Raw genomic sequence first — 15,861 nt, forward strand, 5'->3', positions numbered from 1 at the left:
ACTTTATATCTCCTTGGGAGAACAAGCATCCATTTAGATGGAAGATAAGCTGAATTTTTTTGTATGTGGTTTTAGAAAAGGAGAAGGAAATAAAGAGGAGTTTAAAGCTACATTAGAACCCTTGAAGAAATGTGAGGTAAGCCTGAACATTTGAGTAATTCAAATTGTTACAATTAGATAAGGATTTTTTATTTTTTGTAACACATTTGGAGTACAAAATGACTAATGTGAATGTAAAAAGTGTTAGCCTAGCAATTTATTTCCCGCAGAATGGGAAATCTGAGTCACAGCAGTCAATGATACGTAATACGGTACAAGGTGTATAACGGAATAGAGGTCTGTATGTGGCATGAGATTTATTTACATGAGCCAGTGATTGTAAAAATCATAACATACCAGGTCTCAACTTAAGAGCCAAGCTTTGAGGTGTGATCTGAACGATGTTGGAACTATTTTTCTGTCTGCCTATGCTGAGAGGCTTATTCATAAGTATTTCCACTTGGGAGACAGGGTTTTCGATGAAGGTTATTTGACATCCTTTAGCCAAAAGATTTGCTGGGGTATCACACCTTTCTCCAACTCCAGACAGATGGGTAAAATTCTAAAAAAAAAAAAAAAAGAGAGAGAGAGAGAGAGAGAGAAATGAAGACCATAAAGAAGAAAAAGAAGATTAGTTTTTTATAAGATTATTTTTTGCTTGCTTTGCTAGTTAGGCATGTTGCCATAGTATATCCCCACATGCCTGACACTGATTATAGGTCTAAAGTTTAGCGGAATAACCAGAGAAATCTGCCAGTAAAATTCTGAGTAAAATTGGAGTTTTCTTTTCATTGTATTCAAGTGAATTCACTTAACAGTTGTTTGTTTATTTGTTTATTTAATACTCATTTCTTTAAAACTTCTCCTGTGCCATGACCAGATCCTTGAAACAGTTGGGTCATAGAGCAGACATCATCCCATGCATGACCTGTTCAGGGTGACCTATAGGTTTGTGGAATCCTAGGACTGTCCAAACTCTCAGTGTGTCTATTACCAAACCCGGTGACAAAGAGCCTTTTCTGTGGGTTCCTAAAGGGCAAAGATTGTGACATCTCCCACGCTACCTCTCTGTCCATTTAATTCATGGATGCAATTCCCTTATATTACAGTATTACTTCAATAATGTTGACCTCTTGGGGATTTTAAACTCAGGGTCTTAATGTGTTCCTGTTTAAGGTCTTTTAAAAATTTCTCCAACATTTGGAGGTGAGGAAGGGAAGTAAAAGGGTGTATGGTGTGAAAGACTGCTTTTCTGTGTAGGATTCAGGAGTTTCTCAGTTCCCTTCTGATTCACCTGGGTAGCTGGAGGCAGTGAGATGAAGTAGTTCTAGGCATAGGCATAGCTGTCAAACCCCGGAATACCCAGAACAGAGAGATGGGGTCAAGAGATTAACTCCTGTCCTAACCTGATAGCCAGGGCTGCTCTAGAGCTGGTGAGGCTACAGGCAAAGTTGAACTTGAGGCCCACTGACTCTCACGCCTGGAGAGAAGTGAACCAAGCTCATATTGTTTCTCCTCATTTGTTAGAATTCTAAGCTATTTTTGCTGTTTTACCAGCATTTCTTCTGAAATTGATTTATATAATTTGTTATCTATCAGCCGGGCCTGTGCATATTGGAGACCCTAGAGATGTATAGCAAATTCTGTAGTTTCCCATGATGTATCCAAAGAAGACAGTGGCTTAACAAGACCTCAGAATCCTTCTTAACACTGTGTCACTGCTACACCTATAATCACTGTGTTTGCCAAAATCTCAGAGATGATATTAACCCTGGAATCTATTTTCTATCTGCTCTAAGCAGAAGCCTAATTTACTTTTTGTTCCAACTGTCTCTACTGATATAATTATTTCTACTATTAGAGCAACCTCTCATAATAATCTGGCCTTAAAATTTGATAACAATTTGACTATGGAGTATTACCCACAAATAAAGCTATCAGTGGTAACTTAAGATGCTCTCTTAAAATGAATGCTAAAAAAGCACTACAGTGAAAATTTTAGAGGTGGGCATTTTGTTAGACTGATTTGTTGTTTTATGTCTCTGGCATGAAACTAACATTGACTACTGCAAGGAGTCAATATAAAAAAAAAAATACACGGGTTTTTCCCTCTTTGTATGTTTCCAAACCTGCTTTTGATACTTGTGCTCAAAACAGAGTAATTCCAGGCCTTTCTGCTTGAGCCCATTGGTGGAGGCAGCAGCCAGGAGTGAGCTGGATTTGCGCTTCGTGGTCTGCAAGGCCTCCTTCCATGGACACATGGAACTTGGAATGTGGGTTTTAATAGTGACAGGCCAGTCCTAAGTTGGGTGACCAGGTTCATTCTCCTTGAACATGCTCCTCAGTTCTTGCTGAACTTGGCATTTGTGTGGTTTGATTTGTGTTTAGATTTTTTTTTATGACACTCAGTAGAGAACTATTTTAAATCAAGGAAGCAGCTCTTCACACACTTATTTTAATGTGTATGAATTACAAGGTCCTTGTCTAGCAGGAAACACTGCATAGGTGTGTTACAGGAGTTTGAATGTTCATATCTATTGGGTATTGTTTTGGGAGAAGCCTGCAAATGCGAAAAGCACCAAACTTGAAATCAGAACATGTGAGTTCAAGGCACAAAGGGCCACTCCATCAGTTTTTGTTTGTTTGTTTGTTTGGTTGGTTTCTTTGACAAATAATATCAAAGTTTCTTTTACCACTAACGTTCTATTTTATAACTCTGGCTGGCAGTTGTGCAGGGTCATGTGATCACATGAAAAAAAATGAGAAATTGAGAGTTGGCGGGATTGTCTTAGAATACCCGAGATACACTTTAAATTGTGGGAACGTAAGCTCCTTGAAGGCAGAGACCATACCTTATTTAATGTTAGAATCCCTTGCATGTCGTGTGGTGCACTTGGCACTTACTAGGCACTCCAATAAATATTTACTGATTAAGACAAAGCTGTGCTCAATATTTAAAAAAAGAAAAAGAAAGAAAGAAAAGAAAGAGAAAGAGCAGCCCTTTCTTACCAGGAAACATTCACAGGTGGCTCTGTAGTGTCACAGGAGGCAGTGACTCAGGAGAGTTTTTCATACATTCCCCAGTCCCTCTTCTGCTGCTGTCACATAGTTTTTGGTTTGATCAGATGAGGAATGTCTGTTTCGCGCTTTGTCATTGGTGTGGTACAGAGTCAGCAAGCTCATGTAATTTTTAACAGAACTGGAGAATGTCTGAACAGTCAAACCTTACCCCAAACCTAGAATGCTTCTTTTAGATCCCAGTCAGTGATTCAGACAGGATGCTGGTTCCCAGATGGAACACAACTGTGATACTGAAATCCAACATATGTTGAACTTTAGAAAATATCATCTCTGTGATCTCTGATTACCCAGAGCCTCAGCATTTTACATGTAAGCAGTTCAAAATCGGCTTTAAAAATAAGAGGGGGAATCAGGTTCAATAAAGAACCTTGAGTTAAGCATATTTCAGAATAATTTGACATTCTCTGCCTCCTCAGACTGCTTTTGAACGTAATCACACAAGTGGCACTGTGAATCTCTAATGCTTACAGTTTCCTTTCCTGACTTGTTTTACTCCAGTAACCCCACAGAAAGCCGGACGCTATCGGAACAATCACTGAAGGAATCATCGTAAATGTAACTGCACTTTTTACAAACACGTCGAGGGCATTTGTTTTACCTCCTGAGAACACCAGGCACACTGAGGTCCGGCGAGCAAGCAGTCTTCGCAGGTTTCTGCCCCTCCCACGGCACAGCCACCTGTTTAAGCCCAGCAAGACACAGGGATTCAGCACACTCTCAGCCACTCGGTTTATGCGCCCTACGGCTGTTAAAGTGCTTGAACAAAACTATATCAGAGTTTATGTTTCAGTCTTCAAAGAGAAGTCCTTAAGCTGTTAGCTAGCAATCCATAGTGAAGTTCATATTTTACATCTATCACACTGGAAATATATATGTCTTATTAGTCCAAAATAATCATTCTCTTTTTCCTTAAAATATGAAAATGCCTCAATGTTCACAAACAGACTTACCATCCTCATTCAACATCATCCCCTTTAATTGCTCAAAAATTATTTGAATCCATTAAAGAATGCTTCTGTTTTAAATGCACAATATTTTTACTTTAAAAGTAAATCCCTTTTCTCTCTCAAGGTTGTTACTCTCAAGCGGAAGCCCTCATTGTACAACAAAATAGTTAGAAAAGTTACCAAAATGGTTGTCATGAAGTTATTAAGAAGTCCTAGTGTGCAGTAATGCTGTTTAATTCTCCTCATTAAAGTGCCCATGCAACCTTTGTATTTATTTACCTTAAGCCCAGAGCATTCACTGCGGGAGCAACCCTGCGTCTGCCTGTAATCTCTTAAAGTGTTCGCTCAATAGCAAAAGAGCAATTGAACAGATCAAATAAAAAATGACTTTCAGATCCAGTTTCTCAACCAAATGACAGGTTTGTCAGGCATACCACAAAAGCAGTATCTCGGAGGACTTGGGTCTTACCTTGTACGTGATCATTCCTTCCTAGAAATAGAAAGAGCAGGCAGAGCAGTTCAATCCCCATCCGTTTCAGTTCTCGCTGTGCAGACAGATTAAACATGAATTACCTTCAACATCACAAGACCAAAGCTGAACACCGTTAAAAATCTTTCCTTCTTGAAGTGTAAAATTTTAAATACTACTTACACTGCTTCGAAAAGAAACTTGAGATGTAAATTAAAAAGTTTTCATTAAGACTGAAATGAAAATAGAAGCTACCTGGGCAGGTAAAGAAGAAAAGCTGTGTTTAAGAGCAACTTCAACATGGTTTACTTCCTTGTTCTCCTTATAAGGAATGCAGGTGTACAGTCACCAAGAAGGTGGGGAAATTCATTCAGTAGAAATTTTTGTGTAACTTCTATTAGTCTCTCTGCATCCTAGAGAAAGTTGATACCTTTAGTAAAATATCGATCAATGAAATGTCAAAAGAGAAACTGAAAAACGATCCAAAGTTGTTTCTAAAATAATTGTAATGTAAACAGTAAAGATGAGAAGTAAAACACAAATATAGAGGTTACATCTAAGGAGGGTTTTAAAAAGGAGCCAAAGGAAAAAATACCTGAGATTTTTGTGTTCCATTGTTAAATCCTTTGCAGAGAATTGAAATGAACTCTGAAAAGTAAAAAAATTATGATTTTACAATTTAGAAGGCATGCTAGGGAAAAAATACTGTGTCCCCTTGTTTTTCAAGTTGGATGAAAGATATTTTCCCATAAGTATAGAATTCTTATTTAAAAGCATTATTAGAAAAAATATATAATATATTAAAATCAAATTAGACCAAAATTAGTCTCAAGCAACAGCAACAATGGAAACAGAAACAGCGGTGCCCAAGACTCTGAATCCCTCCGGATAGTGACCAAGTTCTCTTTCTCAGGGACTGTCTCTGCTTCCAGCACACCACTTGGCACATAGAGGATATTTATTTGTTGAACAAAAAAGTGACAAATTAAAAATATCTACAATCTATGGCTAAATTCATGAATTCGATTATGAATTTTTACTAATATATTCAAACAGTGTTTGGGATTTGTAGATGCTGCAAACGAATGTTCACTTCAATACTCTCCAAACTGCCTGACCTTAGACAGGCTGCTTTGTGTCTGGGCTTATGTCCTGGGAGATTATCTTTTAAAAGTATATTTATAGGCAAGCATGTGAAACCTGTGAAGAGAGGAAAACTAATTATAGACTACTCAGGTTCTTCTCAGAAGGTTGTGTTCAATTTTGAACTCCATCATACACACGAATCTGGAAGAACATGGCAAGAATCCTACAGAGAGAAACCAGAATTATTAAAGAATTGGAAGTATGCCTTTTGGGAGAAAAATAAAGTTATATAAAATCAGTTGATTTAGCTTGAAAAAGAAAGATTGAGGCACAGATTACCTGTGTCCCTCATATTACTTCTAGATAATACTTGCATCCTGTATTAGCTGTCATTCATTCATTTATTCATTCATCCATCCATCCATTCATTCATTCAGTAAATATTTATTCAGCATCTACTTTGTCCCAAGCATTGTTCTAGAAGCAGAGGATATGCCAGTGAACAAAGCCAAGCTCTTGGCACATGAAGCATATATTCTAGTGAGGAGACACAGATTCTTAAAATCAGGCTGTCATGGGGCTATGTAAATGATAAAGCCATGTAAGAGGAAAGAGGGGTAGGAAGGGTGTGTTATTTTATTTAGGATGGACAGGGAAGATTTCTGTGATTACTTGATGTCTGACAGAGCCCTAAATGACTTGGGCAATAAAGTGCAAAGGTGTTTTCAAGGTCAGCGGAGTACAAGAAAGGAGAGGGAGGGTGGTATCAAGTGAGGTCAACTTTAGAGGACGAGGTCAGATTGTATGCAGTCTTGACCTTGAGTTTTATTCTAGGTGTGTTGGAATGCCATTGGAAGATTGAAAGCAGGGGAAAACTATTATTTAATTTTTAATAGTTTTTAATTTTAGAAGAATCACTCTAGCTGCCGGGGAGGTTAGAATGCATGGGGTAAGAGTGTAAGGTGGGAGACCAATTAAGAATTTATGGCTCCTGTCTGGGACAGAGACAAGGTGATGGGGACCAGAATGTTGGTGATGTAGGAGGACAGAGGTGGTCAGACAGGGGATAGAATTTGAAAATAGAATGTGCTTATAGACTGAATGTGGGTATGGAAGAAAGAGAGACTTTTAGCCTGAGCAACTGACTGTATGATATTCTTTCCTGAGAGGGTAACCCTGGGGAAGGATCAGGTTTTGTGTGGAGAACGGGACTCAGGAACATGTTAATTTGGAGACGTCTAGATGACAACCAAGTGAAGATGCCACACAGGCAGTTTGATATTTGAGTTTGCAAATGGGATGATGGCAAAGTGTCAACTGTAAATTTGGGATCACCACCATAGACTTTAAGACATGAAGCTGAATGCGATCCCCAAGGAAAGGAAGAGCTCTGAGGACTGAGCCCTGGGGTCTGACAACATCTGGATATCAGGAGGAGAAGGATCCAGTAAAAGAAGCTGCGTTCTAAAGAACAAGCCTTCTTGCTCAAAAGGAACCTACCTTTGTTGGAAGATGATTCTCTTAGTTTCTTTCAAGTTTTAGAAGGCACATAATGCAGTTAGGACAGGGAAGCTGTATTCCCTGCTTGGGTTGTGAAGTAAGTGGAGGAAAGGCTTAAAATGCAGGGTGGAGAAAAGGGGCAGAATTTAAGAGAAGATACAAAGCAGAACAAGGTTTCAAGAAAACATCCTTCCACTCTGTTTTTTAACTTGGCACCAATATGGATAAGCCATACCAGGCTGTGCGATGGAAGGGGAACAGTCTTGCTTCTTGAAGATGTGGTGCCTGGTGCCCCCTCCTGGAAAGTACCCAGACACACCCGTGTGGTTGGAGGCAGCCCTAGTGGTTCCCTGAACTGGCCAGTACAGCACAAATTGTCTCGGATGAAAACTCGGTCCCCTTAGCCAAGCCAGACAGGTTAATTACCTCCGTTTCTCTGTGTATATGGACTTTGAAGTGGGAAATACAGATTAAAAATCAGGGATTCAGTAATGGGAGCTGAAGCTGGTGGAGAGGACATCACATTGAAGGAAATGTGATGATTCGGGAGTGAGCTGTTTTAGGAGGATTCGGCAGCTATGAGGAGACAGAAGCTGCAGGCAGAAGAAAAAAAGCTGTAATGAATAGACGCGGGTGGGTTGAGAGTATCACTAGTAAAGGCAGCCGAGAAGGGCCCCCGAGCCACGTGAGTGTGTATTCTTACAACAAATTACCATTGCTTGCAGGAGGTTGAGTTTCGGTTTTCTCTAAAATCAAGAGATCCTAAGTCACACCATCCTGTGGGCGCCAGGACAGACTCCTACCATCCCAATTGCTCAGCTGGGGACTCTGACTCCATCTGGAGGTCTGACCCACTTCAAGGGCAGAGCAGAGCACCACACAGCCCAGGGAGGCAGCACCTCCTGCACTCCACTCTTCATCTGGCCTTTGCTTCTGAGATGTAGAAATGGGCTGTCTGCAGTGGAGCCCTGACCTCAGGAAGCCATGTGAACCCATCTGACTCACTGAATTTGGCTTGGGTCACTCCCAGCCCCAGCCCCTCCCCCTCATTCACATCAGAGTAACAATCTAGGACCATCTGGGCAGCCCCAGGGCACCTCCAAACACTCCTAGGAGAGGAAACGCTGCATAAACCTGGCAGGAGCCAATGTGAACCCTGGGGACCTTAGTAATGACTGCCAGCTCTCAGGATGACCTTGCTATGTTATCTGCTTTATCTCAAGGACTGGTGACAAGTCTTCCTCAAGTTGTTTTTCTATGGAAACATCTTCTAGTGAGTAGCTAAAAGAAGACAGTGGAAACGAACGCTTTGCCTTTGGATCTGGAGCTGGTCGAATTGTGTGTGTGTGTGACGTGCTGCATGGCGGGCTGCTTGCGGACGGAATGCTGGGGCTGACCTGCAGGTGTGCCACTCAGGAAGCACAGAATCTGGAAGCGGACACCTTTTTTCATATTTCAAGACCTTCAGAAAAATCCTTTTAAAGAAGGATGTGTACCAGTTTCCTGGCATCTCAGTTTGTATGCCCACAATGTGCTAAGTGCTAGAGAAATTTTTTCTGGCCTAGGCCTTATATTCTGGTCTGGAGTTTATTTTTTTTTATTATTATTGTGGTAAGATATACATAGCATAAAATTTATCATTATACCCATTTTTAAGTATAGAAGTTAATTGGCATTAAGAACATACACATTATCACACAACATTCACCACGATCCGTCTCCAGAAATGTTTCCTCATTCTAAACCCAAACTCTGTACCCATTAAACAATAACTTCACATTTTCCCCTCCCCACAGCCTCTGGAAACTACCATTCATTCTGCTTTCTGTCTGTATGAATTTGAGTATTCTAGGTACCTCATGTAAGTGGGAAACATACTATAAAGTCTTTTGTGCCTGGCTTATTTCACTTAGCATAATGTTTTCAAGGTTCACTCACATTGTAGTATGTATCAGAATTCCATTCTTTTCAAGGGTGAATAATATTCCATTGTGTAGACACACTACATTTTATTTATGCATTCCCCTGCCACAGGACATTTAGGTTATTTCCACCTTTTAGCTATTGTGAACAATGCTGCTATCACTTTTGGTGTACAAGTGTCTATTTGAGTCTGGTCCTACTGTATATCCTTGGAGATAGCATTTATCTCTCAGGACTTTCGTTTCCAGACAATGAAGTAATGATAATATCCACTTTTCAGGATTATGGTGAAGATTTACCATTCTGGGATGAATCCAGATTTTATAGGGCCTGAAGATTATATAATTGAGGGGAGGCACTTCTTTAAGAAAAAGAATGCAAATGGGAAATAAATTGGATATGAAACTGTATATTTATTTAAAATGAGAGCGAGAGGGGAAAAAAAGTGACAACAAATTACTGAAGCCTTAGAGATTCAAGGCTCTTTCCTCTTGATAACACATCAAGCAGTTAACTGGAAATGCTTAGCTAGAAATGCTTCCTGATGGTAATCTGGCTTCCCATCCCACCTGGAGTCACCTGAAAGTCCCGGTCACTCCCAGGTAGCTGTGCAAGCCAGGGGCTGGGACTGAGGCTTCATCTGTTTATGGTAAATCCCCATCTGATTTCACTCATGATTCGTGTTTACTGTAGAGAGCTTTATTGAGCCCTTCCCGTGTGTCAAGCACTGTTAAATATTTTATTAGTATTGTCTGATTTCATTCTCACAATACCCCTATGAAGTGAGGACTGTTTTACCTCCATTTACCAGATGAGGAAACTGAGGCAGGAGGAGCTACATAACCTGCCCCTGGCTGCACTGCTGCTCAGGCAGCAGAGCCCTGGAGACAGATTTCTACCCCTATCCAAGCTCCACATCACCATACCAACTGCCTCCTGGTAGATAAGAGATGTCCAGGGAATCATAAAGCAGCTGTCAGTGAGAAAGGAAGTTCCCCAAGGAACTTTAGATGTGGTTGTGTCTCCATCTCTAGACCCCTTGTTCGAGCCCTGGCTCTGTGTCCAGCTGTGTCCCTCTTGGTTTGTTTGTTGTCCATCCTGTGGATCATTCACCACCAAAAATGAGACGAAACTGTGGTCCTGGGTTGTACAATCCTTTTCTTATTCCTCCTCTGACTTAAGTCCTGTAAAGATCACTTAAAAACAAACAAAACAGGAAGGAAAGGTGACAGGGCTGTCGGAAGCTGGGCCTGGCACCGAGTCCAGGAGAGGGCAATTGCCTGCACTTCCTGTAGCCTTCAAGTGACTCAGGATTAACTCCTGGTTCTCTGGCCACAGCCACCCTCCACCCCACCTTGGAGCTCAGGAGTCAGTCAACTATGAGGGAAAGGAAGATGGTTCTCACTTTGCAAGTCTGACCCCGATCTTGTATGTTAGACCTGCTTGAGAAAACCATTCACCTCTGGTTTTAGAAATTATTTTGAAGTCCTAAAAGAACTGAGCTCCTTCTGTCTTTTAGTTTGTGGAATAAATCCAAAGACAAGATTTTCCGTAAAATATCTGCGAATGTGAGTTTAATCTGATCTGACTCAGAACTAGACTCTCTTTTCACGTTCCTGTCTTCCCATCTATGAAGCAAATGGTCTGTCACGGCAAGAAGTCCCTGTGAACAGACGGAGACACTGATTGCAGAGTGACTCACTCATTCACAGCTTGCAGAACTGCTGAGCATTCTTTTCTCTTTTCTAAGAGATAAGCAGTCTAACCAGAAGTTAGGATTCTTGGTTTTAAGCAATATGTTTTTTTCTGATGAGCACCATCTCTTACTTCTGGGGCTGCAATGGGCAGGGCATGACTAGTAAAAATTGTCTAGTCATGCCCTGATTGAATGAGGAATTCTCATTCATTCATTAATTTACTCACTCACTCATTCAGGAAGTATCTATTGAGATCCTACTAGGTGCCAGGCACTGTTCTGGGGGCATAGTGTTGACTAAAACCGACAAAGTCTCTGCCTCGTGGAGCTTATGTCCCTGTAGAAGAGACAGACAGTAAATACTCAGACAAATAAAGATATTAGGTGGTGATAAATGCTGAAAAAAATAAAGAATGGTAAGAGGTCAGAGAGTAACCAAGGTGGGGTGCTCAAGGAAGCCTCTGATAAGGTGGCATTTGGCGGTGCCATGGGGAAGCAAGGGAGGGAGTCACACAGGTAACTGGAGGAAGAGCAAGTACCAGGTTCTAGGCAGGAGTGTTTGGGGGCAACGGAGGTGGCTGGTGAGACTGGAGGGGAGCAAGGGGTGAGCACAAGGAGGTAATAGTGAACAGAACAGAACGGCAAGGGGGCACTGGGGAGTGCATCAGGAGAGCCCCGTGGGCCGCGGTCAGGGCTCTGGATTTGTATTTTGAGTGCAAAGGGAAGTGTTGATGGGGTTTTGGTGGGTCATGATGTCGCTTGTGTTTTGAAAGGATCACTCTGAGCAGACTGTAGAAGCTTCAAGGATGAAGCAGGGAGACTTATCAGAGGCTATTTCAGCATTTGAGGCCAAAGATGATGAAGGCTAGGATGAGGAAGGTTGTGAGAACTGGTTGGATTCTGAATATACTTCTGGGATAGACAGGATTTACAAATGGACTGCTTGTGGAGAAGGAGAGAAACCAAGGGCCCAACAATGACTCCAAGAGTAATGCAGACACCTGTGCAGTAACCCCGGCATCGCCAACAGGTCTCTCCAGACACGTCACAGAGACTTTGTACAGTATGTGCCCATCGTAAGAGCCATTGTGAGTTCTATTGGACTCTCTTAACCCGTGGAGCCAGGTGGAGTTGTGAGTGTGCAAAAGGTGTCTGTCGCAGCGCAGAAGGGCAGAACGATGCAGAAGTGCCCTTTGGTGGGACTGTCTACATGCTTCTGTTGTTAGCATTCCTTCAGTCCAGTGAAAGTCCGATTAGGAGGCATCTTCTGTTCTGGAATTCTCCACAACTTGGCATTTGGGGAGCAAAAGAAAACCTGTAATACCCCAGGGTCCTGCCGTCCTCTCTAGCTGCGCTTGGAGACCACCGAGGTCAGTATCAGCAGCAAAAGAGTCTGCCCTAGCAGATTTTAAAAAAACACATTCCTCAGTAGGCCTCTCACTGTAAGGAGGCAGATGAGATGGGCATATTTTACTTAAAGACAAAATCTTGTAAAGTAGAAGGCTGTCTGATTTCTTTTGACCTTAAAGATGCAATTTCTGCAGCTACAGCATGAAGGAAGGTTGTCATTCTTTAACAAGCTGGGAGAAATGGTGGCCAATGATTATGTTTGAGGAATATCCTCGAGGAGGTCTGTGGAGGATTTATTACATCTGAGGGACTTCTCTGATTGTCGCTGATGCCCACTTACTGAATCCTCTCAGTAAGTTTCTGCAAATTCAAATAGGGTAAAGGATTGAGTGTGATGCCAACACTCCAATCATTAAAAATGTCTAAACAACAGATTATTCTAAAAAGCTATTCAAAATGTCATTAACCTGGAGATGTCTCAAGAATTAGAAGAGGAGAAAGAAGAAAAGCCTTTAAAAGCAGACTTCTCTGGCATCTAATTAAAGAAGGTACATTGAATTTTTATACAACAGAAGCGGTGGATCTATACACTGTTGGGCATAATTACTTTCAGACCAACAGTGGCTCCAATGGGGTGTCAGATGTGAGAGCTCATTTGAGGGAAAACTGCCTGCCTGTCCTGCAGCCTGTTGTTTCCACACCACCCTGGGTGAAGCTGTGCTTGACGCCCATTCCCGAAGCCAACACTGGGGAGCCGGGGGAGGGAATGACAGGGTTTCAACCCATGCCCCGTGCAGCTAACAGCTCAACTGCAGTTTCGACATTTATGAATAATTTTCTGCATATCAAGGAGATCAAAGTTTTAACGTTCCAGCCCAAACACATAAAATGAAAGTTTTTTGATAGAAGAAAATTGCTGTTGGTTGCAAATATTTTGGGAGGTTTTGAGGGGCAAAGATTCCTTACATATTAATGAAATTATGATTATTTTGGACATCAATAGAGTAGTGTCCAATAGCATGGAAACTGCTGTTGTCAGCCCTGGTCTCGTTCCAGACATTGGTGGATTGTTGGACATTTGTTGCATGGTGTAAATTAGTCTTGAAATGGTTTAGCGTCTAGACTTAAGGCAATCAGGGACTAGGAAGACAGGATTTAAATATTAACTCAACCAACAGAGCAATTTATTTTTATGTATGTTGCTGAAGGAAGAGCACTGAATAAAGTACGGACTTTAGATAATAATAATGTATCAATATTATTTCCCAACCTGTACTCTGAAGAGATGTGTTAATCCTTGCCCTGATAATGAAATGTTCCTATAGTTTAGTTAATACAGACGATTAAATCTCCCCTATTAGAAAGTCATGATGCACACTAACCTATTAAGCACCACAAGAAGCCCCACAGTGAAGAAAATTGCCTACCTTTGTTTAATAATTAAACAGAAAAGTATTTGCTTAAGGAAAGCCTTTTTTTCTCTAGGTACTTATTAGCATCTCTGAATCCATTTCCACCTAATATTGTTTCAGAGGTGCTTGAAGAGAGTAGAGATGTACTGAAAATTTTATGACATTTTACCTTTCCTGCTGTCAAAGAGACCCAGAATCAATTTTTAAATTATAGCCAAATTTCTGAAGAAAATCCAGATATGAATCCATTTCCTGCTGCATTTCAAATGTATTATATGATTCTAAGAGCTTTCAAGATGGCTTTTCTTGGGAAAAAAAAAAAAAACCTCTCTTTTCTGAGGGAAGTCCAGAGGGCAGGTCCATTTCAATGATAGTTCAGATCAAGCACTTAGAGCAATGATGACTCACCTCCAGACTCAGTCCCAGGCCTTGACTTTGGTTACTTAAAAGGCCCAAACAGCACAGTCTTAGCTAGGCCAGGTCCCTTGTGAATGGATTGCCAGCGCCGCTGTATGGTGCCCGCCTGTGACACACCCTCCCCTGGGCAGAGGCTCCCACTGCCGCTTGAGTCTGCCCTTCGGATGTTCCTTTTTTGGTGAAACAGCCCATCTTCAAGCTTTCAACTCTCTATCAGTCAACCCATCTTGCTTGCGGAAGGTCTAGAAGAGTAGTTCCCTTAAGACAACAGCATTCTCCTTTTTGGGTAGGAAGCATCTCCTCAGGTGAGAAAGTGTGCAACAGTTTGTCCACACTTGTCTCCCTTCCTTCTTTCTCAGGCCCTTAGGAGGCACGGCTTCAGGCGAGGTGAGAACAATCCGCCTGAGTCTGGCCCTCCGCTCCTACGCCCTCATTCTCCTGGGAAACCTCACTTCTTACAATGGTCAGTTTTATGTCCTTCTTTAACAATAAAAGTGTTATTCCTTCAACGAGATGGAAATCTAGGCAAATAAGGAAGAAACATGTAATTTGTCTGCCTTGTCGGATGTCAAAACAGCAGTCACTGTAACCCATTCTGCTTGTTTTCCCAAAAAAGTAGGGAAAATACGATGTAGGTTTCTTTTAAAAATTGAACCAAGTAGCAGATTTCAGACAACCTTACTCTTAAAATGTAGAATCAAAATACAGCATCATTTTACTTAGAAAAAAACCCAAACTATTTAGCCTGTTTCACAGAACACTACAAGTACTAATTCCTTGGACTTGATGCTAGCTATAAAACAACAGCTAACAATAACTGTTAACAACGGCTCTTACAGTGTGCCAGACACTTTAAATCTTTATCACACTGTGAGGTGAGGTACTGATATTTTCCCCCTTTAAAAAATAATATTTAATTTTATTTATTTTAGAACAGTTTTAGATTAATTCAGAGAGTTTCCATATTCCTCACCTCCAGTCTATTGGTAACATCTTACATTAGTATGCTATATTTGTTAATAAACCAATATTGATACATTATTGTTATCTAAAGTCCATACTTCATTCAAATTTCCTTAGTTTTTACTTAATGTCCTTTTTTTGATTCAAGAATCCCACACAAGAGTAAACAATAAGGATCTACTGTATAGCACAGGGAACTATATTCAGTATCTTGTAATAATCTATAATGGAAAAGACTCTGGGGTTAAAAAAAGGAATCCCATCCAGAAAACCACATAACATCTGTTGTCATGTCTCCTCAGGCTCCTCTGGAATTCTCTCCATTATACAAAAAGAAAAAGTGTGGCACAGAGAGAGGCTGAATAACTTGCCCAAGGTCTCATAGTTACTAAGTGGAAAAGTTGGCCTTAAATCCAGGCAGTCTGATTCTAGGCATGTGGTTAACCTTTGTCTATTGTTACCCTAATCGTATTATTTCAACGTGCATTTCTTAAGTTATTTGTCAGTTCAGGCAGCAGAGAGGTGAGCATAGCTGTCCCCAGTGCCCCCAGTCAGGAACTGGGCATAGTCACACGGGCAGTTTTCAATAATAGGACATTGGCTCTCTGACTCTCAGAGCCTTGAGTAGATCCTGGAGGAAGTCAGGTGGCTTAAAACAACAGAAATTTATTCTCACACAGGTCAAAAGGCCCAAAGTCTGAAGTCCAGGTGTTGGCAGGGCAGGTTCTTTCTGGAGGCTCTGAGGGAGAAACCATCCCATGCCTATCTCCTTGCTGCCAGCAATCCTTGGTGTCCTTGACCTGTAGACTCATCACTCCAATGTCTTGTCTTCACATGGCCTTCTCTCTGTGTTCTCTGTTTCTGTCTTTTCTTCTTACGAAGACACTTGTCATTGAACTTAGAGCCCACCCAAATCATCCAAGATAATCTCAAGGTCCTTAACTTAATTACAGCTGCAAAGACCCTTTTCCAAATAAG

General features: G+C 41.2%; 1 protein-coding gene and 1 long non-coding RNA gene across 7 annotated transcripts in view; one reads left to right on the forward strand and one right to left on the reverse strand.

The window, feature by feature from the left end:
* Positions 1-15,861, reverse strand: part of ITGB6 (integrin subunit beta 6) — a 115,998-nt gene that overhangs the window by 66,032 nt on the left and 34,105 nt on the right. For 2 of the 5 annotated variants that reach the window (XR_006720523.2, XM_010971366.3), the window contains exons 2-6: positions 5,132-5,184; positions 4,720-4,949; positions 4,537-4,612; positions 3,719-3,798; positions 397-601 (exon numbers count right to left, since the gene is read on the reverse strand). Coding sequence is in view for 2 of the 5 variants with exons in the window: in XM_010971366.3 (XP_010969668.1) it covers positions 397-601; positions 3,719-3,798; positions 4,537-4,597 (346 nt within the window). In the remaining 3 variants the exon portion in view is untranslated. 5 annotated transcript variants of the gene reach the window in all.
* The window catches only part of LOC123613194 (uncharacterized), a 171,659-nt gene that overhangs the window by 50,009 nt on the left and 105,789 nt on the right, over positions 1-15,861 (forward strand). The gene's annotated exons all lie outside the window — the stretch shown is intronic.

Source organism: Camelus bactrianus, chromosome 5 (assembly GCF_048773025.1).
Source record: "Camelus bactrianus isolate YW-2024 breed Bactrian camel chromosome 5, ASM4877302v1, whole genome shotgun sequence".
In the NCBI taxonomy this organism is placed as follows: domain Eukaryota; kingdom Metazoa; phylum Chordata; class Mammalia; order Artiodactyla; family Camelidae; genus Camelus; species Camelus bactrianus.